This window comes from Peromyscus leucopus, chromosome 13 (assembly GCF_004664715.2).
Source record: "Peromyscus leucopus breed LL Stock chromosome 13, UCI_PerLeu_2.1, whole genome shotgun sequence".
In the NCBI taxonomy this organism is placed as follows: Eukaryota; Metazoa; Chordata; class Mammalia; order Rodentia; family Cricetidae; genus Peromyscus; species Peromyscus leucopus.
The window spans coordinates 51216850-51239530 of record NC_051074.1 but is presented as its reverse complement, the minus strand read 5'-3'; the positions used below and the strand labels follow the sequence as shown (position 1 = coordinate 51239530).

At 41.1% G+C, this 22681-nt stretch overlaps 1 protein-coding gene across 1 annotated transcript; it reads left to right on the top strand.

Moving 5' to 3' along the window:
• The first annotated feature begins 592 nt into the window (after window positions 1–592).
• On the top strand, window positions 593–22080 carry Icos (inducible T cell costimulator). The gene is made up of 5 exons (XM_028856389.2): window positions 593–716; window positions 15228–15566; window positions 16172–16278; window positions 17293–17377; window positions 19475–22080. Exons 1-5 carry the CDS (start codon window positions 659–661, stop codon window positions 19486–19488), a joined length of 603 nt encoding a protein of 200 aa, XP_028712222.1. The 5' UTR covers window positions 593–658; the 3' UTR covers window positions 19489–22080.
• Window positions 22081–22681: the final 601 nt, after the last annotated feature.

The following is a 22681-nucleotide window of genomic DNA, read 5'->3' as shown; positions in this document are numbered from 1 at the left end:
GTAAATATTATTTCATAGCTTCCTGGAACATTCCTCTTTCAGATGTTTTTAAAATTTCAAGTTCTTCAATAACTCCATTTATTTTTCTGTTTTACTTCAAAGGACTGTTGATCTCTGGAGCAAATAGCCTGGACAGAAATGTGTCAAAATATGTCTTATTCGTCATGTGGGCTGAATCTCACAGTCCCCAGCAGCTATGGATCAAGAGATGTTTCTGAATGAGTGGCCTCTGAGAGCAATAGGCTTTGTATCTCTAATCAGAATGAGGGCAACATTTTCCTCCTGTCTTCATCGTCCACGAGAACGCGTAAAACAAACACCCACCTCACAAGCAAGAACGCTTCCTACACAGCACTGCTACCAAGGGCCCATGAAGTCCCTAGCTGTACGAAGGGCACATAAATCGCTTTGGAAATAAAATCCATTCACTCATCCATTCATTCATCCATTCATTCATCCATTCATTCATGTAGCACTGGGCACTCCTCACGAAGGAGGCGCTGTGTTGCTGTTCATGTAGAACTTTAACTGGCAAATGTGACACGGTATCAACCTCCGCAAACCCACTTCCTCTTCAGCAAATAGAAAACAACCGAGGACGTGAATTCGCTGCCACTGTTGAACACTGGAGGGAGGCCTGCCACTGCTCCTGGCAGACATGAAGTCGTACTTCTGGTGTGTCTTGGCCCTCGGCTTCCAAATCGGAGTTTTAACAGGTGAGTGGCCCAGCCGAACTTCTTATTCAATTCAAGTTTGAACATTAAGAAAAATCTAAAATAGAAAAATCTGGTACAAATGGATTTTTTTTTTTTTTTTTGGAAGCACAGATGATTTCAGAAGCACTCCAGCCCATGGCTCAGGGCTCCATGCTGCCCCTGTCAATGTGGATGGCATTGAGTTGGCATTGCTTCTTTTGATACTATGTTTTAACATGAAAAAGTATGTTTCCACAGACCATTAAAAATTTAAATTCCTTGCTCGGAGTTACCTGTCAGTGGGTAAAGCAGAAGACTGGCTCCACTGTCTCCAGAGAAAGATGAAAGGCAAGATAACTGTGTCAACAGAAGGAAAATTAAATAGCCCTGGCATTTGGGCCGGGAATCCTTCTACAGTAGAGGATGAAGTGGATGGACTTCCAAAAGAAGAAATTTGACTTTAAACTTACTTGGATGGTTCTATGTCTTAAATGCATAGCTGGCCATAAGGTTTCCCCCCCCCCCCCTCTCTCTCTCTCTCTCTCTCTCTCTCTCTCTCTCTCTCTCAGACAGAGCCAAACCAATCCTGGTTGCTCTTATAAAGTATTTAGACACTAAATATGAGGGTCATTCTGAAATTTAAAAAAGGGAGAGTGGATGACTGAAACCTTCATCACCCCTATAGACCTTAAGTAGTCTGTCTGGTGTCTTTGATTCCTTTTTGTGGGTTGCATTTATCAGACCTCACATGTGCAGTGTAAATTATAACACATGTTTTTTTTTTTTTGCTGATTCTCATTACATACACATATATATTATTTTCCCTTTTTTTCTCTAACTATGGGTCCTGTTCCTAAAATTGAGAAAAGTGAAGTAAAACATTAAATGTGGGAAAATACCTTTAATAGGAGAAACGAAAGCAGAATATTCAGTGTTACAAACCCATCCAGAAATGCATTTCTCAGGGGTACAAAGAAGTAGACATTACTTTTCTCTCCAAAAAAAAAAAGTCAAAACTAAAATTGGATTTATTCAGCATTTGATCTTGTGTTGTCTCAAAGCTATGTACATGTTCTTAAGAAGAATGAGGAGTGATTGAAGAAGGCTATCCCTCATGGGTTTACCTGGATTAAGTACCAAGAACAGCTCTGGACCACTTGCTTTTTCAATTATGCCTTTTTTCTTTGTTTCTCTCTCTCTCTCTCTCTCTCTCTCTCTCTCTCTCTCTCTCTCTCTCTCCCCAAACCTTCTGAAATGCTTAGCAGGATAAAGGACGCAATAATAGCCGTGGCAGGGAAATCCATTCATTTAGTCATCCACTCCTCTGTTCATTCATGCAGCACCGGACACTTGCCACACGGAGGTGCTGTGATAGCCACTGTATGGACAATGGCGAGCAAAACTAGTGTTGCCCACTCTGCTGAGACTGGCCAAGCACTAGCAAAAGAGACACTGATCAAGTAATCCTATGAACTGTTGACAAGTATAGGTAAAACTCAGTCCCATGAGAGTGTACCAAGGAGTCAGGTCAGACAGAGAGGCTATGTATGGACCTGGAGCCACACAGACGTTCCTGTGGAAATGGCGATTGAGTTGAAATGGGAAGGACAAATAGGAATCAGTGGGGAGATCAGCATCAAGGCAGAAAAGAAAACTCTATGGAAAGTCAAAACAAAGCATCCATAGTGTTCAGAAGAAGGTCAGAGGGCTGGACCAGGTAGATGCAGCTGAGCACAGGAGGAAGCTGGGGATGACGCAAGATGAGACTGAGAAGGAGGAGGTCAGGGGTCAGACTACTCAGACGGCAAGGATCATGCTAAAGATTTTGGCTTTTCTTTCAAGAAAATTTGTACAAGTTATTGCATGGTTGTTTGTGTGCTGCCTCAAAAGTTTTCTGCATACCAAACCCATTTGGGCAGTTCTGGTGCAGGTGGTGTACTCAAAAGAATTGTGTGAGCAGTGATGCTATTTCTGGAGGAGGATAGAGCCAGCCACAGGATTATCACAAGTCGTCAAAACAAGCTGATCAATCAATTCTTCTGGAATAGTCACCTGAGATCCCAAAGGAATAAAACCAATGTTAATTATTCTTATCACACGAAAAATCATATTATGTAGAATGCCATTTTCCAATGACAGTTATCCAAACAACGGAGGCACGAACAGCTAAGAGGTGATAATAAACACACTAACAATCATATTCAAAGTGACCTCCCCCAGGGTACATACACCCAGGAACTCCTATTTTCACAGCTAGAAACACAAAGCCAAACTCGAGTCAACTACGAGACTTATGGGTCCTCTCTAATACTTTTAATTCTTCCAACTCTTGGCTTACCCATGATGTGGTGATGTAGGGATTCTTGCTCTCAAGCAGGGCTGAGAAGGACTCAACAAACCAGGAAAGGCTAAGTGATTCATCACATAGTGGCAGAACCATCATTAGAACCCCAGTGTGCGCAGCTAGCTCTGTTGAAGCAGGAGCGAAATAGCACAAATCTCCAGGGGCAAGATTCTGACCAACTTGGTTGTTGAGTTGGTGAAGTAAGAAGGCTGAGAGTCTTGGACATTCCCAGTCTTCAGTGGATCTCAATGTAAAGCTTAACAAAGTCTTATTATTCACAATCCTGGGATAGTAGGAGGTTCTTCCTTACAGAAGAATCTGCAGGAGGAAATTATACAAGAAGCGCTTCTTCCCAGGCAACGGGGATGTTGTGGGTGACCTGCTGAATTCCGGCTTTAGAGGGACTGTGTTGAAATCAGTGTGGAGAAAGCAGCCAGTGAGAATGATCGCTAGTGGGTGATGTCTAATAAATGTGTGTCTCATGAGGTATCCTCTCAGGAAGCCAGGAGGGTAAACCTTAGGCCTACTCTATCTCTGACAGTGACTGAAAAGTTTCTCTTGGGAGAAACAGCCCTCTGGTGTTCTTAGCACAGAACTCAGGGATGGACTGACCTCGGAGGCCATCCCTTTGAGCACCTATTTCATGCTGCATTAAGAAACTCTGCATCGGCAACCTTTTCTTTGGATAGATGAAGCCTTGATTTTATTCCTCTGAGAGTGTATGCATGTATTTACCTCTTCTTTTCCCATGTTATCAAGTCTTCTCATTTTCTTTTACATTTTGTTGGAATGGTAACATTTTTGTTTAATATTCTTTGCTTCTGGTGAATTTGGAAGGTTGGTGATACTTCTTAAGTGATTTATTTTTGTTTTCTGTGATTGGATGTGTTCCTTGCACTTAGGTCTGTCTGCGACATTCATGCCTGGTGCCTGTGGAGGCCAGAAGAGGGTGTAGGACTCCTGGAACTAGAGTTAGAGATGGCTGTGAGCCATCGTGAGGGTGCTAAGAATTGAACTCTGATCCTCTGGAAGAGCAACAAGTGTTCTTAATCACTGAGTCATCTCTCCAACCCCTGATGATACTTCATAACTTATTAAGTCATTATGTTCAGAGGATCACAATAGAATAATTAGTTAAATGCATGCATTTCTGGTAATTGAACCCAGGATCTTACATCTGCTAAGCAAGGGTTCTACAAATGAGCTGCGTCTCCAATCCTATTTAGAAATAAGCATAGCTATGCCCTTGCCTGGAATGCCTAACCCCTACTCACCACACTGGCATGAGAACCTTGAAGTGCCCTCCTTCTCCCCACTCTCCTGTTGGCTCTATCACCGGCCCATGAATGGGTTTTGCCAAACTAGTGTCGAGCAAGCTCATCGCCGTGTTCTGTCTTGACAGCTTTCCTTTCCTATCCATTCTATCGTTCTATCGTTTACCCTTCTATCACGGTGCTGGTCTTCAGTGACATCATCAGTGTGGATGCTGCTCCTGTCTTGTGACCTCTGTTCTTTCAGTGCTCTTAGGCCTTCCCTTAGTCCCAGCGCAGGGGACAATGTCCCTTTTCCCCCTCTCTAGGGTGACTGATACCTTTCCTATGATTGGCAGTTCTGGACCACAGTCTCTTTTCTTGGAAGATTTTCATCCATTCTCTGTGGCCTTGTGGGTTGTGGTGAAGTACTTCAAGTTAATCTGAGTCTTGTTCTTTTTAAACCTAAAAAAAGAAAAGCCCTTTAGAATTTTTTTTTTTTTTTGAGACAAGGTCTCATGTAGCCTAGACCGGCTTTGAACTTCTGATTCTTTTCCACCACCTCCCAAGTACTGGGGGATTACAGGTATGTGCCACCACTGGTTTATGTGGCTGAACCCAGGGCCTCTTGTACTCTGCCAACTGACAAACTGCCTTACTTCTGTGATCTTGAAAGTTGTTCATTTTAATATTGGAATTCAAGAATTCCATGCTCACGTGGCTCTTTCTCACGTATGTTACTGAATTTTGTATAGGACCAGATACTTTGTTTCCATTTGTGAATTAAACTTTATTCTTCATTTCAGGCATTTTTTTTTCTTCTAGTTTTTGATCACATTTTCCTCTCTGTCTCCTCCACCCCATCTCTTTCTAGAAATCTCTATTACTCTCACGTAGAAACTTTTTCACCAAAGTGAACACAATTGCTTTCATTTTTGTGTTTACTAACTACAGATATGATAGAGTGTTAGACCTTCTAAGTTACTAGTTCCTTCCTAGTAATCCGTAGGCACACAGGGAAAAACCCCGACTTTTGTCTTAGCTTTGCTCATAACAACCTCTATCACATTCATTACTTGATGCAAAATGTTCACACCCGTACATGTAGTAAACTGAACAGACACCACCATTCATGCCACTTTCCTATCCTAAGGTCATTCAGCTTGAGATGTAAAGTGAATTACTGGGCTTTCCAATTAAAAATCGTATGTAAGAATCATTGTTATATTTTCTACATAAATGGTGACTCTGTGATGTTATTCTTTTAACAAACTAAGTCTGCCAAGTAGTAGTTTTCAGTTATTCCAAGAAAATAATTGAAATTTTATAAAAATTCAAAATTATGTTTTGAAAAGTGAAATATATATATATGTGTGTGTGTATACAGTGTATGCAAACTATGAAATATAAATGGAAGCTGTTAGTCAAAGTGTGGCTTTTTTAAAAAATTGATTTGGCCTCTAAAGTTGTCTAAAACAGACAATGATGTGCATGCAAATTCAAAGAGTCAGAAGTTGGGGCTGTGATCCTCTGAGGTCTGTACATGGTGCTGCAGTGCTCATGACTTCTTTGCTCAAGGAAAAGCAGAGAAGGGACGGGCTGTGACTAAGCACAGTGACAGACTCAAGTGTTTGTGCGCACTTTACTACTGGTGCTGATGAATCAACGCTTTCTGAGTCACATTGCCATGGGTAAAGCACTTCCCGCAAGCAATGCAAGATTCTTTACAGGTGACTGTATTTGCATTTGAGAAGTCAAATTTAAACAACTGATGTTTATGTTGTCCTTGGAGAATCCATTCATGCGACAGTAGCAGCATTAATCACTCCATTCCGCTCTACATCATATTGTACCATCGAAGACTAAGCAAAAATCCCATAGAAATGTTTGTCTGCACTTGTTTAATTACAATGGGAGTTTCTCACAGATATGAATCCATTTCTACAGGAAGATAAGCTACTAAGTAATTGTGAGAAATTTAGACTCTGATATCAAGAAACTGTATTTTTTTCAAGTTCAAATACACAGGGCAACTTAATACATAATGGTTGATAAATGAATAGCTAGATAACATTAAACACATGTAATTGCATATTTGAGAAAGAAACAATCTTACTGGTTTGGGTGTGTAATAACCCTTCAGTCAGAACACACACACACGGTACTGTTGTGAGCACTAAGTATTTGTAGTACTAATACATACACCTTAAGGGAAAAAAGAAATACTGAAGAGAATTTCCACTTCTATCTTAATGTTTCTTTCCCCATAGCAAATCACTTCAGATGGTATAGTTCTGTTTCTGTAAAGTGAGGGTGTTGGGCTATAGTATCAGATTGAGGGAGGGGGGCATTCAGTAAGTGGACTCTGAAGTCACATTGTCTAGATCCAATTTATGACTCTAATAATTCTCACTGCTGACTTTCTCCCCTTGGATAAAGGCTATTGAATATTGCCATTCAAGCCTTAGTCTCTTCATCTCAGAACAGAGATAAAGAAAAGGTGATCTGACTTACAGACTAGCTTTGAGAAACAGATGATGTATTTTATATAATTCATTTGACGATGTACTCTGTACACAGTTAATACAATGGAAGCCCCTGAAAACTATTGGGGTTCAAAAAATTGGGTGGGCATCAATTAGTTTGAGTCTTTGCCTTTGCACCAGGATGTAAGTGTTTCCCAATTTCCAGCAAATAGGACCTCTTTCTTCTCTTGTGTTACTCTTCTTGGTCCATGTTAGGAGTCAATATCTTTGTTGAACTTTCATGGTCTTATCTTCATTGTTTTAAAAGTATCATTAAATTTCTCCTGTGTCCCAGGTGCCCTGAACTTTTTAGCCTTATAGACTTCATGATTAAATGAGGAAGCAAGACAAGAATAATTAGGATCTAATAATATATGTGCTAGAAATATATTAACTAAATCAAGTGTTGCTGAGAACGTAGAGTTAGGAGTTTTTGGGCATCTCAGAAGGACCTGAAGAGAGGACTTAGAGCCATTCTTAAAGAGTGACAGAGAATTTTAGTTGGATAAAGGGGTGATTAGATTCTAGTTTGTGGAAACAGAAGAAACAGTGTGAGAGGAATGGCCCACAACTTCAATGTGGCTGGAGCAGATGGTCTATGGGATCATGGAGGCTTTTATGTTATGCCAAGGGGATTGGGTCTTTCCCTTATAAACAACAGGGGACTAATGAAGATGTTTAAGCTGGGGAACGAAATGTTCTTTAGAAACACAATATTAGAGGCAGATGGCAGAAAGACAGGAGAACAGACTGTTGTGGCGGGTGGGGGCAGCCAAGAAGATGCTTCCACAGATGGAAGAAGACATGAAGAAGGTCTGGATTGGCAATGAGACTGGAGAAGAAAGACCAAGTTCAAGAGGTGTCTACAAGCTAGAGTCAACTGAACTTGGTGACTAATTAGATGAAGAGAGTCAGGGAGTAGAAAAGATGATGGAGACCGAGTGTCCTGGGGTTGGCCAGTGATTCTCTAAAGAGATAACATTGGCTTTAGTGAGTGAACGGTTCAGCTTGGACATGCTCCACTTGATGAACAAACTGTATCCAGAGAGAGATGCTAAGAGGAACAGGAAGCTGACCTGGGAGGGCTGAGCTGGAGATAAACATCAGTGTAAATGAGTTCCCACACGAATGTCCTGTGTGGGAACCTAAAGCACTGTGCATAGCAACCGAGAAGTGGGAAGTATTCATGAATCTCTACCACACACCACTCCCTCCTCTCTGTAGAATAGAGGCAGTCTCATTTAATCTCATGTGATTTCCATCCTATGATAATTTCAAACCAGTGGCAGTGAAATCACTAACAGAGTAGTTTATTTGCAAATTAATTATGCTGTGAATATTGATTCAAAGTTTTATAGCACCTTTGGGGTTTTTCCATTTTCACTAAGAAAATAACTTGTAACTAGAAGAAAATGGATCTTTCATTTTTCTTATTATACATGCTTAGACAACTAAGGGTTGTTTTTGCCCCTTTTGGAGTTTCTTGGAGAGTAATAGCAGCTTGCATACTGTGAAGTTGGTTTGGTGGTTTGTCTTCACTTTTCTTCACATTTTTGATTTGCCTTTTTCTAGATGGGTTAGGGTTTATTTTGCCTGCCCATCCTACTGCAGAACCCACTCACTCTTATTAGGTTTTGGGGTCTTTTTGAATTATAGCATGAGTGTAGGCATGATGCACAGATAAGGGTCTACTAGCCAGGAATCTAAAAGTTTTAGCTAGTTGACTCATAAGAAATGACACTGTTTTTTATTAAAGATGAAAGGGTGGTAGGAAGCACATTTTAAAAATGATGCTGAAATTTATGAGTAAGAGATCAAATGTAGCAAGACTCCAATACAAGCTCTTTAAGGTTCATAGCTGCCAATTGTGTCATGCTCTTGTGCTCTTCTGAGCCAACTAAAGCTTATCATCGTTTGACTACAGAAAATATGTTTAATAAGCATTATCAATAATTGCCAACTCAGGAGATCTTATCTCTCACTCTGAGGCCTTTGTAGAGGTTTGTGGTTAAAAGTCTGAGTTAAAGAATAAAATCACACTGGTAGTCTGTTTTACATCCTCTGCACTGTGTGGGGTCTCTACATGTCTCTTTCAAGCTTTTTTTTTTTTTCAACCAGCGCTAATACAACTGTTTACAGAGTCCTAGCTGGGTAGATCCTAGGTGGACCATCTGATACGAGGAAATAAAATAGTTTGGATATCAAAGGAATCAAAACCCATTTAGATTCAAAAGACATAGAGTCTTCTGAGCTGTCATGAAGTCTTTGGGGAAGGACTTTCTCTAGAGATTTTCTTCTCTTTTTCTTCTTTTTCCTCTTCCTTTTCCACCTGCCCTGCCCAGCTCCTTTGTTTGTTTGTTGTTTGTTTGCTTGTCGAGAGAGTGTCTCACTCTGTAGCCAAAGCTTGGCTGGAACTCACTATGTAGCCCCAGGATGGCCTTGATCTTATGGCTCCTCTCTGCTTCAGTCTCCTAAGTGCTGGGATTATAGGTATGCGCTGTCACACTGGCTCCAGAGATTTTAGCAGTCCCTAGAAAAAAAAAGAAACACAAATGTTCTTATTTAAAAAAATTGAAAATATAAAAACTCACATAATACAAAAACTCTGATTTCACTTTTGAAAACAGTCTATTCTTACAAGAGTTATACATGGCATAATTGGCACAACAAATATAACAACTATTTTTTTTTTTTAAATAACAACAGCAGGCAACAGATTTGAGTCTTGTGTGAAGAATATAAAACATAGTGCTCTGTGTGAGTCAGGAAATATACCACCTGTTTTCTACAGTGAATATTGTCTAGATGTGTCAGCAGAAGACAAAGCAAGTGTTAAACTTAACACTCAGATTTTAAGACATCACTAGGATATAAACAAGCATATTCTCATTTGTGTCCTTAACTTAGTGTTGAAATGTGTATCATTGGTGCTTGTATGAAAAATCACTAATATGTGGTATTTCTTGACACTTGGGTGGATTAGCACAATGGTTGTTCTGGGGCTCCATGGCCTGCCCACACACTGGACAAGTTGAACTATTACATACTTCAAGGTATTGAAAAAAATCAGTCAGAATTAAACCTGGCTGTCTCTCAGTAATCATGAAAGGGCCAAGAAAAACATTCATCAGTTAAGCAAAACCTGGTAGGTATTTAAAGGCAAGGAGCTTCTTTCTTTAGATTATTTTCTAGTTATGTGACATGTAATCTTAGGAAAAATACATTTCTGGTTCTAGTTTAACTTGATGTATGCAGATATAAGATAGGAGATAAGTGTGAATGCATACATCCATGTGAGTAAATTTTAATCATAATTTACTATTTACCAGGTGCTGTTGTAGATACTTGGGATGGAATTGTAGATTCCTAATGAGGTTCTCATTTCAAGCTTCTATCATCATGGGGTAGCCAGACAATAAACAAGTAAATAAACGGTCAGACCCGATTATTTTATACAGTGGTACGTATTTTCTCCCTCAGGAAATATGTCAGAAAATGACTTAGATATGCACTTTGGATAGGTTGACCAGTAGTCTCTGAAGAAACATTATTTTGAATAATGAAGACAAAGCAGTCATTTATAGAGAAGAGGCTGGGCATCAGTGGGCCAGAGTGAAAGCCAAAAGTTAGGTAGCTTTGCATAGAAAGTGGAGGGGATTGGGAGGAAGGAAGGAATGAAGAGGAGAGAGAGAACTGTAATTTGGACCAACTGTGATTAAAATCGGAGTAGAAAGATTCAGTTGATCACAGGCGCAATCATCAAAGCTTTCTTCCTGTTGACATACTTTTAGCAGTGGTCTTGAAAGACTTGGCTCTTAGCGCCACTTTCCTGCTTCCATTGATAGTTGCTAGTAGCACTTTGTGGCTTGAGCTAATGCTCTTTCATGAACTCAGGAAGATGTGTGACCTAAGGAAGAAAAGCTGAATCTGTCTGAGTCTTTGTCTATGCATAGTAGACTTGTTGTTTGGTATGTAGGTCCACCCTGTCTGGCTGTGTGTGTGTGTGTGTGTGTGTGTGTGTGTGTGTGTGTGTGTGCTACTGGGAAGTAGATAAAATGACAAGAAACCAGGAGTGTGAGATGAGGGTATTTGTAGGATGCTCAGGACATGGACAAACAATGTATATACGAATTTACTGAGCATTGAGACGGTCTTGGAAGAATGTGATGAACACAGTAAAAAACAATAGCAGAGGCCACATTTAGGAGCAAGTTTTTTGTGTTAGTTGGTATTTGAAGAAAACACAGAAGTGAGAGAAATCAACAAAGAGATGGGTGAGAGAGATACTCAAAAGTTTAACTACTTCTGTGGCAGAGGAATTAACCAAATGGATTTGATAATCTACCAAGCAAAAGAGATTCTAGATATTTGCTATCTGGATTACTGCTATCATGCCAGTAATCCAGCCTGAGTATTAGACATGGAGATAAGAATATCCAAAGAATGGAGGGAGGATTTTGGCTTCTGCAATTGTAAGACATCAGTATGTTCACACTTTCCTTGAACTGCCTGCCATTTGTCTATTAAAGGCTTTTCACTGCTACAGGGGATTCTCTTGCTGGTCTTTCTGTCTCTCTCCACTACTGCGTGTGGGTATTTGAACCTGTGCACATGTGCGTGCATGCATGCTGAGGCTGGAGATTAGTGACAGGTGCCTTGCTCCAGTGCTCCTCACTTCAGTTTTGGTCTCTCACCGAACCTGAAGCTCCCTGATTTGCCTGGATTGGCTATATTTGGCTGTATTGGTTAGTCAATGAGTTCCAAGGATGTCTCTCCTTCCCACCATCTCGAAGTGATGGGGCTGTAGATGTAGGCTGGCATATTCACCTTTGTTTATGGGTGCCGGAGATCTGAACTCATGCCCTCACACTTACAGGGCAAGCTCTTAACAGACTGCGCCATTTCCCCAGACCATGTTGTTCTGCTCTCTCTCCCCCTCCCTCCCTCCCTCCCTCCCTCCCTCCCTCCCTCTCTCTCTCTCTCTCTCTCTCTCTCTCTCTCTCTCTCTCTCTCTCTCTCTCTCTGTATTATTGTAACAAATCCGGCTAGAGGCTAAGAGGAGTTTGTGATTTGGTATTTAGCACATCTGTTCTATAGGTGCAAAGTAATTTTGAGGTAAATATTTAACTGCTGTGGTGGCAAACATGTAAATTGCAGGTTTACAGTTGCCAAATGCTTTTCTAGACTGAAAGCTTAAAACTTAAACATAGGAAATGTGGAAACGTGAGTCAGCCTTGTTAGTACTGTGTACAGTGATGAAAAGGTGAGCCAGGACATGTTTAGATTACGAATGATCATTGAAATGAATATTTATGAGTACTTGATGGATGACGCTCTGGAGGCCCCAGTTGATTTTAATGGCACACAGCATAGTTCTGCATGGAAGAAAGAAAGAAAGATTGAACCCCTCCTAGCCACCCCGCATCCTACCTTCTGCAGGCAACAAAGGTCGTTTAACTCGTTCATGTTCACGTTTTCCTGACTCTTTGCAATATTCTTTCTTAAGAGAAGATTAGTGGGAACATGACATCTTTGATGGGGACTCACCTGACAGCGAAGTTGTGTCTTGGTTGTCTCTGGTCTCTTCTGGATGTGTTCTGACCCTTAACCCACAGAAAGTGTTGGAAAGAGCCCCCCAATCTCTCTTTCTCTGTCTGTGTGTATGTGCACGTGCACAGAGTGTGTGAGTGTGTGTGTGTGCCTATGTAGAGGCCAGAAGTCAACGTCCGGTGACTCCTTAATCACTTTTTACCTTGGTTTGGAGACAAGGTCTCTCAGTGGACCTGAGCTCACCCTTTTGGCTAGTGATTGCCCAGTAAGCCGGTCTCCATCCTGCAGCAGATGCCAGGCTTTGGGTGTCCAAACCCAAGTCTTCCTACTTATGCAAAAAGCTCTTTACCCTCTGAGCCATCGTCCCAGAAAGAACTCTTTAAACAATCAAAACTCATGGTTTTCACTTCTTATTTTACAGACGAAAAGAGAGAAGTCCACACACAGGGTTACCCTAGGCACAGACCCATATGCCGGTCATGGGACAGAACCAGAATTCGCTCTTGAATTCCTTAGGCAGCGCTGCTCAGCACTTCCACAGTTACTTTTCACCTCATCACAGAGTGGGCAAAGAATGGGGAGCGGCTGGGGTACAACGCTTTTTAGTGTGTGTGTGTGTGTGTGTGTGTGTGTGTGTGTGTGTAGCGGCTGTAGACAGTTTTGCCCCACGATCTTTTTGTGGTTTGCTTGCTGCCCTTCTAAAGTCTCCGGGAAATTTTCTCTGAACAACGCTGAAGGAACTGAGAAGCCGTCCACTGATCTTATCTTCTGCAGCAGCTAGGAAGCACCGCGCTCACAAACGTCCTCTAGCAGAACACCCTCCACTTAAAGCCAATGCTGCTGCGCCTGTTCGTCTGTCGTCTGTTCGCCCGTCGTCTGTTCTCATCCTCTGCCTTTAACTTATACTTTTCTTGGTATGAAAAAGAAGTGAAGGCATCATTATTTTCCTTCTGCATACTTTCGGACTTCTAAATTGTAAGACAAAACATCCATACAGAGGTGTGAACAAATAATAAAAGAACACTTTGAATGAATAACAATCGCACAGGCTCCTTCAACCCCACAATTACCACAGGCCGAGAATAAAACACGGCCAGCACACAGACACCTTTCTGCTTTCTGTGTTCTTTCCTGATTCAGACTCTCTTCTCTCCTCCAGGCAACAGCAGTAGGGTGGATTTTGTGGCATCCATTCGAGTTATATGTCACGCCTCTACTCTCTTGGTGATTATGCAAGGAATCACGTCTTGTGGACATTTACTTATCAAAGGTTGCACACAGCGCCACTACTTTCCTGTCGTGTTCTGGGCAGACAGGTGGCTTCTTCCAGTGTGTGGAAGATGTGACTTCCAATTCGGCTGCATCATGCCTAGTCTTTATAGCTGATACTGGCACATCTCTGGTCAGTCTTAACGGTTGCTTTGATTTGAAGGTAGTCCGTGTCTCCCCAAGCTTGTTTTAGACACTCTTTCTAGATGGCTGTGTGTCTAGCTGTGGGCAGTTTAAAAGTAATTCTTTAAGACTGGTTGAGATTCTTGAATCTGTGCACTGTGCCTGAATTCTGGATAAGTTGTCTACCTAGCTTTTAGTTCATCAGTTCTCTTTATAGCCTTACCTAATATACTTTAAAACCTACTCCTTGGGTATTTTTTTAATCCGTTAGAGCATTTTTTGATAGTCTTAGTTATTTCTTTTTCAAATTAGTTGGCTTAAATTTTTCCTTGACCCTGAAGCTATCATTTTTCAAAACATAATGAGCACAACTGTTTCTTTTGGGGGGCGTCTGCTAATTCAAAGGCGTGTGATGCTCTGGTTGCTTGTGTTATCTGCTGATTCTGTGGTTCTCTTTACCTTCTAGTTCATTCTTCCCTATTGTACTTAGCACTGTAGTTTAAAGCACTCTTTGTAAGGCTGATTCACATCTCTTCTACACAGGAAGTGTGGGGTGATGGCAGTCCAAGACCACTTTAACTAAAACCCCAGGACTGAGATTTCCCTGGACTGCACCCGACATGAGAGTCAGTTCCTTCGGGCTTCCCTTTACTCCATGGATCCTTCCAGCATTCTTTGGGAATCAGCTTATTGAAGGAACATCTCCCAGCTTCCTCACTTTGCAGACTCTGGGAGATAAAGCAGAAGTTCGAGCATGGGAGAGCAATAAATGTTCTCGGAGCAAAAGCCCCTATGAAGTTCTGCTCATGGCCCTGGTTCCAGGGTGTCGCCTCACGTTTAGCCTTACTATTTGAACATAATTGATTTGTTCCTTTGCTTTTCAGTTGGAGGATGTAATGCTATTTATTTATAATCATTTAATTTTAACTCCAGTAAATTTTTAAAAACTTTTAAAAGTTTTTACTCCCATAACACCTTTTTGCAAGCCTTTCCTTGTTCAGCTAAAGGAAAATCATACTTTAATTTCAGTTTTAAAACTCACTATTCAAAGGGGCATTTTCTGACCCTCCGGTGAAGATTATAATACACCCCCAACCCTATCACATTTCCCTTGGCAACATTTTGTTCCTAGCACAAATTATATACAGCTCATCACTCATTTCTCTGTTATCATCTGGCCCCCAGTATGGAACCTAGAAAAGCATGGCTATCCTCTGTGTTTGAATCATACTATCTAAACTTGTTACTTGATATATAACATTTTATATGTTATTACATGCAAAGCCCATTTATAGTGCACAGTTTTGTCTTGTCAAGTACTGGATTTGTTTGCTTTGCTATGAAATCTTTCATTTTGGTATAAATAGAGGTGACTTTATAAAAAGAAACTCCATTCCCACTTAAATATAATTACTAGGGCAACATGTTCACCAAACAGCATTCTTACTTTGTTCTTTTTCTTTTAATCCAGGAGAAATCAATGACTCAGCCAACCATACGATGTTTTCGTTTCACAGTGGACGTATCCAGATTTCTTGTAAATACCCCGAGACCGTCCGACAGCTCAAAATGAAGTTATTGAAAGGGAGAGAAGTCCTCTGTGAGCTCACCAAAACCAAGGGAAAGGGAGACGGGGTGTCCATCAAGAATCCGAAGTTGTGTCCATATGAGATGTCCAACAGCAGTGTTTCCTTTTTCCTAAACAACTTGTACGGTTCTCAGGGCAGCTATTACTACTGTAGCCTGTCAATTTTTGAGCCACCTCCTTTTCAAGAAAAGATCTCTGATGGACAATATTTGTATATTTACGGTAAGACATTGGTTGGGGCATATGCGCATTTCTGAGACTTTTCTCATCAAAGGACACAGACAAATGAGTATCTTTTGTGTTACATCCTTTATGTGTAGTTGGCAACAAGTCATCTTGGATGAAATATGCAAGGAATGATGTGTTGTTCATATTAAGTTGATATTTATCAGGAATAAGTGATTTAGTTACCTATACTGTTGAGTTAGAATTAGGGCCTAATCTTTCAAACACCCAGATCATGGCTCAGTGGATATTACCTCTACTCACTTAAGATAGAAAGCAGTTTGGAGAATGAGGTGAGACAACCTGAAAATCAGTTTTATACCATGGATTTTCCTACTTACTCCTGTGACAGCTGCAGATAGAAAGTCTCTATCGTATTTACAAACTAGCATAGTCTTTCCAGCTTGAATTTCGGAGTCCTTGCTACAATGTGGAGGTGATGTTGGTTGCCATCTACTGGATCTCATCATTGTAAGGAAGAAAAGCCTTCCTTGATTAAAAAGCTTCTTTATGTTTTATGAAAACATTCTCTCTATGCAGCTATGAATGAGGACATGTATTTCTGAGTCTTTCATCAATGTATCTCTCCCCACCCCACCCAGAATCACAGCTCTGCTGCCAGCTGAAGCTCTGGTTGCCTGTAGGGTGTGCAGCTTTTATTGTGGTATACATTTTTGGATGCATACTTATCTTCCGGTTTGCAAAAAAGGTAAGCAATTTCTACTTTTGCTTATACTCGTTTTCCTGGTTGCTTATTTACTCATCAATGCCTGATGCTTTTCTCAGAGCAACCTGAGCAAAAGGGAGACAATTCCTTTTCCCTAATTTACACACTGATTAAACTAATGACTTGGAACAGAGATTATATGTTTGTTTTTTAATAGCTCATTTTATTCCCAAAAGGACTCCGGGGGCTTACAGAGATATATTATTATTACTATTTTTTTCATGAAAGATAGAAAATTGGGGCCTGTCAAAGATAAAGGTTAGGAAGGAGGATAAAACATAAAAATAGATACTTTTGATTCTTAAAAATTGTTAAATGTTGGATTAATATTTGAATATAAGCTTCCTAAGAGTCAAGACAAAGCTGAAACAATTAGTTGTTAAGTTTCTCTTAATTAGAAAATTGAAACAGTGAGATTATCTTACTAGGTACCAAGAGTAGCTAAGAAGGATACTGCTTCTTCATATGTTACATCGCCAGACTCCTTGTTTTTTAAGGAAAATGTCTGAAAAGCTATCTAGGACAGTATAATAGGAATAACAAAATATCTCTTTTTATTGTGGAACGTTCTTTTTAGCAGTTCACACAGCACATTCTCAATCAAAGAACTTACTCCATTCTGCATATTATGTGTATATGACAGTATGCAAGTGCATGCTTCTGTGGCTGTTGGCGAGACTTGTGTGTGTGTGTGTGTGTGTGTACATGCACACTTCTAGGCACAAGAGTCTATTCTCTCCTTCCAACACTTAGGCACTGGGCATTGAACTCAGGTCATCAGGCTTGGCAACAATGCTTTTTTTTCCCACTGAGCTATCTCATAGGTCAGACAGTGCTTTTTATTGGAAACCTTTTGCATATTGTTCTACCGAGTCTAAGTCCATAATTATGCTTTTGTCACATGCCAATTCAACAAAAGCCAGAAAACACCTGGAAAACGAGCCTGAAGGTGGGGAGGTGCAGACAATAAACCATGTTCCCAACTTTCTCTTCCAGAAGTACGGATCCAGCGTGCATGACCCCAATAGTGAATACATGTTCATGGCAGCGGTCAACACAGCCAAAAAGTCTAGACTTGCAGGTATAGATTCCCTTTGGGGTTTGGGGACAGGGGGAGCACTCTTCATTATTAAGACCTGATTTTTTTTTATTTATTTGTGTATTTATATTGTAAAAGAAAGGATAATCTTAGTATTTTATGTGAAAAATCTGGATTTTCACTTTAACTAGGCTAATCCATTTTTTTGCATATTAAAAACAATGTTTGTAAACCACTATTAAAATAAATTAACAGGGGTGATGGATGTAGTTCAGTTGGTAGAGTGCTTATCTAACACATATGAAACCCTGGATTCAATTCTAGCACCACAAAAATGGGCATCGGGTCACACACCCGCAGTCCTCGAACTCGGGAGTTGGAGGTAGGAGGATCATAAGGGCAAGATCATTTTCAGCTACACAGGGAGTTGGAGGCCAGCGTGTGATATATGAGATCCTGTCTCAAAAATAACAAAAAGAAAGAGGGAGGGAGAAAGGAATGGCAGAGAAAGGAAAAGTAAAAAAAGAAAAAGAAAAACCAGGCTGCAGTAAGAGGATGGCAATTCAAGTCTAGCCTGGGTTACAGAATGAGTTGCTCCAGGCGAGGCTGAGGCACTTGATGCATCCTTGTCTCCAAATAAAGAGGAAGAGGGGGGCTGGATATGTGTTCAGCTCACTGTCGAGCACTTGCCTACCACACATGTGGTCTTAGGTCCAAAGCCCAGTACAAAAGAAAAAGATCTGTAGGTCACAGTTGTTTCAAGGTAATTTTCAACTAAAATTTAACCATTTGAGCAATATCTGGGCCTTCCTTGTTGTAATGTTCATGCAATCAGACGGTGCACATTTATTGAATACCCTTAAGTGCAACCTTTGGAGTAAGGGACCAATGGGTGATGGGGACTTTTGGAAGAGGCTGAGAAGAGAGGTTTACATTGATGCTGGGGTCGGGGGATGCGGAGGAGGAATTCATGATGATACTCAGTTGTTTGGAAATAAAGAATGTGCAAACCTGGGAGGCATTGGAAATCCAGCTGAAGCTTTTCCCTCACCCATTGAGAGGTAGAGGTGGGTGCTGTCAAGTCTGAGGAATATCCAGAGCACTTGAAACATCCATTGTGGAAATTTTACACATCTTGTGCCCATGAGTAGAATGATGAGGGGCAGGAAAAGAAACAGAAGCCATCACATTTTGTTACTACTCAGTGGCTAAGGGACACACATAGATTGTCACAGGATCACTGCATGGAAGACGGTCTAACCTTGTACGGTTAGTCTTTATTCCCTTTTCAGACAATTGGGGCTGAGGTCCAGATGTCCAGTGTCTCCTTTCCAGACAGTTAATACCACAGCTTTGGTACTTGTTACCAGCTCTGTTTGACTACTTTGCTCCTGAAAAAAAACAACAGCATACTTCACCCCGATCGTTGTGTTAGTAATAAAGTGTTCTATCTTAGTTTGAGTTCCCTCAAACAGGATCCGAGATAATGTCTTGGGTACAAATAGTTCACTGGAGTGGTAACCCCAAGGCGAAGGAGGAGAGGGGCAGAGAAGAGAGAGACAGGCTAGAAGAGAGGCAATTGTGAGGTTGAGGGTATGTTACCAGGGTGTTGGCGCTTGGTTCTGGAGGTCTGACTTAATGGGACCTCTGTCAAGTGTACAGAGGCCTCCCACAACTTATGTGAAGGATGGGAAATGGACCACTTAACCACTGGTTTCATTACTGAAGGTGGGAGCTCACCCTCATCGCTGAACTGGGTTCAGAAAAGAGCTGTTCTCAAATCTTCAGAGAAAGCTAGAGGCAGGAAGGCAGAGTGAGGGACAGTGGGGTGGTGGTGCTGGAGCAGTCTGCACGTGCAGATAAGCCTTGCCTGGCTGCGGCTGGAACCAGCAGTGGACAGACACCTCCAAGTGAAGTGTTCAGATAATGTCCAGTCCTACATCAAGAGTGGGATGAACAAAGCTTCCTGGGAAATGAGGATCTGGTGCTGGGTCTTGGAGCATAAAGATTGTGTGTGTGTGTGTGTGTGTGTGTGTGTGTGTGTGTGTGTGTGTGTGTGTCTGCTTATGGGCATACAACACAGGGAAAAGCAGAAAGCTTTTTGAAGGGAATTCAGCTCATGTGGAATTTTTGTTACAGGCATGCCCTCATAATCTGGACCACTCTGGCATCCATGGAGGAAGCACCCTGACCAGTTCCCCTGAAACTTGAACGGAGAAATTCTATTTTCTGGACCACAGGGCATCTGACTTGATCTGACTACAGCAATCTCCTTTGGGTATTTTGTTTGGATCAGTGACTATTGGGCACTCAGAATTTCAACAGACTGCCTGGGAATTGCTGAGTTCTTTTAAGGCAAACACCTTCTTATAGAAGGTCCCGCTCATGTGTACTCAACAAACAGACCTCACTGGCTTAGAATCCCCTCTCTCTGCACCTGCTTCTAGCTACACACCGGCCAGTAAAACAAACACACCGACAACATTTTCACAAAAATGCCAAGGGTATTAATCTGCAAAGTGCACGGGCAGCCAAGGGCCAGCATCTGCCCTCATTTTTCAGATTATTCTTGCTGTAGTGATCAATAGTCCTTCTAGAACCAGACAGCAGAGGGAGATGCTTCATAACGGTAGCTCTTGTGTTTCTGAGATGTTGATGTATATATTGCATTGAACTCATATATTAGTGCCAACACAACATTCTCTTCCAGCTTCTAGACTCCAGTTCATCACTGCTCGAGGGGTTTAGATGCCTTCTCTTGCCTTCAATTTTCCCTTGAAAGATTCTTCCACATGTCTGCTTGGCAGCCTGCAGCCACTCCAAGGAGGAAGTCTACATTTCCTCCCTTCTGTTGCTCAAAAAAAAAAAAAAATTAGTGGATATAATTTTCTATATTCTCCCTGCCAAAGTAGTTTTTTTTTTCCTTCCAAGACATCTTATTTTCTCAAATTCAGTTAAAATGTGTTGATACTAGTGGTAGGAAACATTGCTCAGAATCAAGAGCAAATTAATTTTGTTATTGTGTTTTCTACCATTATCTGTGTTTCCATGGTGCTATTAATCACAAGCGTAGCTATTTTTGTAGATCATATTAAAGTTGCAAGCAAGCAAAGCAACCCATGGTTAATGGGCAAATGCTCTCCTGGGGTAGAATGGATGATCTATTTAGCCTGAAAGCTACAGTTTCTGGAAATGGCAGCCAAACTGTGGCCATCCTTCCTCTGGATTTGACAGATGGAAATGGTTTCCATGAGCCTGTGCTGGAATGCCAAGGTTGGGAGAAGTCATTGAGCCTGGGACAAGCAGCTTCCTTTGGTCTCTAGGATCTGTGAAGATGCACAGAGGAGCCAAGACAGAGTTCCCTCTCCTCAAAACTATGCAGCCTGGAAGTCAGCCCTGGCACTTTAGGATAGTCTTTAGAACATGAGTTAGCTGGAAGGATTCTGAAGTGCAAGCAGTACGTGATTGCTCTGAGCTGGACCATTTTCTCCACGTTCCTGTCTGCATGCCTAAGGCTTCTGGAGCAGCCAATGTGTATGCAACATTTTTTTTTTTTTTAAACTTTAAGTAAAACAAGGCTGCTTCATAGTCTTAAATTGTAGTTGTCTACTTACAGTTTACTTTAAAAGTGAGACCTGATGTATCATTATATACTTATTAAGTTAAGCATGTGTAATGCTGGCTATGTACAGTACAGTACTGAACTTGTAATTTGAATCAAGTATGGTATTCTCTCTTTTCAGCCGACTCAGGCAGCCTGGCTGGCTTTGCAAGGGCATTTCCCTGAGTTAGATGTACCTTTCTGGGTGGGGGTGAAGGTGCGGAGGCTGGCCTTCACATTGTTCTATGAAGGATCTCCATCCCAACACTGAACAGTTAACAATGAATTATTAAAGAATGAAATTTCTGTGAAATAGAAACTGGCTTAAAGAGGAGCCACTTGTTACAAGATATTAGCAATAGTAAGAGTTAAAGGATAAACATTTGTGTCTAGCAATGGACTATAATCTCACTGTTTTCGGGTGGGGGGGCAGAGAAGTGATGACCTTAGCTGCCACATACAAATTAGCCCTTGCTTTCCAATGACTTGTGTGCTGTGTAAGATATTTGCTTCCTTCATCTTGCTCTCTCCTCTTTAAACTTTGAAATATCTACAAACTTCTAAAAGAGCCAGAAGCACAGGACAAAGAGTATTCTGCTTCTGAGTTAGTTCTGCATTGACCTCCTAGTCCCATGGAATGGTGCTGCCCATTTCCTTCAGAAAAGAACGGTGTACTCTGAGGACTGGACTACCGCCGATATCAGAAGATTACAATCTAGTCTTCGTTCTGCATTCAAGATCTGCCCCTTGCTTCTAAGATACATGTAGGAGCTGAAGGTTCTCCTGGGGACTTCCCTTTGTGTTCAGTTGCTCTGTCTCTGGAGTGTTCGGTCTGGACAGTTCTTCAGTCTGTGACGGCTCTTTTGCATACCACAAGCCATTATTTTGTAGAATGTTCCTTGTTCGGGCTACTCTGATGCTTCTTCACGAATAAAATGAGGTTATTCATCTTTCTCAGAAATAACACAGAACTGGTATTGTGTTCTTCCAATTGCGCCCTAAAGGGCAGCTCACAGCTTTGGTTTGTTATGTTTCTGCTAATGTTCATTTTCATCACTTGACTAAGGTCATGTCTGTCACGCTTCTCCATTGTAAAGTTAATAAGTAAACCCCCATAGTTAATAAACTCTTTTGTGAGAAAGTATTTTGAAATCCTCTGTTCCTCATCATAATTTCACTTTATTTCTGTGGTCATTTGTAGCTTCATGGTCTCATGGTTTCTGATTTTGTTCAATGGGTAAAAATAAATGTTATTATTATTATTCTATTTCCCCCCTTTTTTTGTTTAGAAATAGTGTCCTGTGGCTCTGTCTGACCCTCAAATTTGCTACAGATGACCTTAAATTTCTGATTCTTCAGCCTCTACCTCTGAGGGTTGGTAGTGTGAGCCACCACACCTAGTTCTTTTGTGATAATGGGACTGAAACCAGAACTTCGAGTACGCTAGGCAAGCACCCATCAACGGAGTTGTATCTCCAATCCATGATTCTGTTTTGAAAATAAAATTGTCCCATCCTTAGCAGTCAGTAAAATATTCATTTGAAATGCATTGGAAGGCAAAGTCTAGGCATCAGTTATGCCCACTGCTGCTGGGATCTCCATACTCCTAGGACCAGCCAGTGGACAGTGTTAGAGATATACATTTGTCCAGATAGATAGATAAATGTGTAAGTATAAATACAGAGACAACCATGATGCATATGCACATGTCTGTGTGTCTACAAAAATCTATGGACACATACACA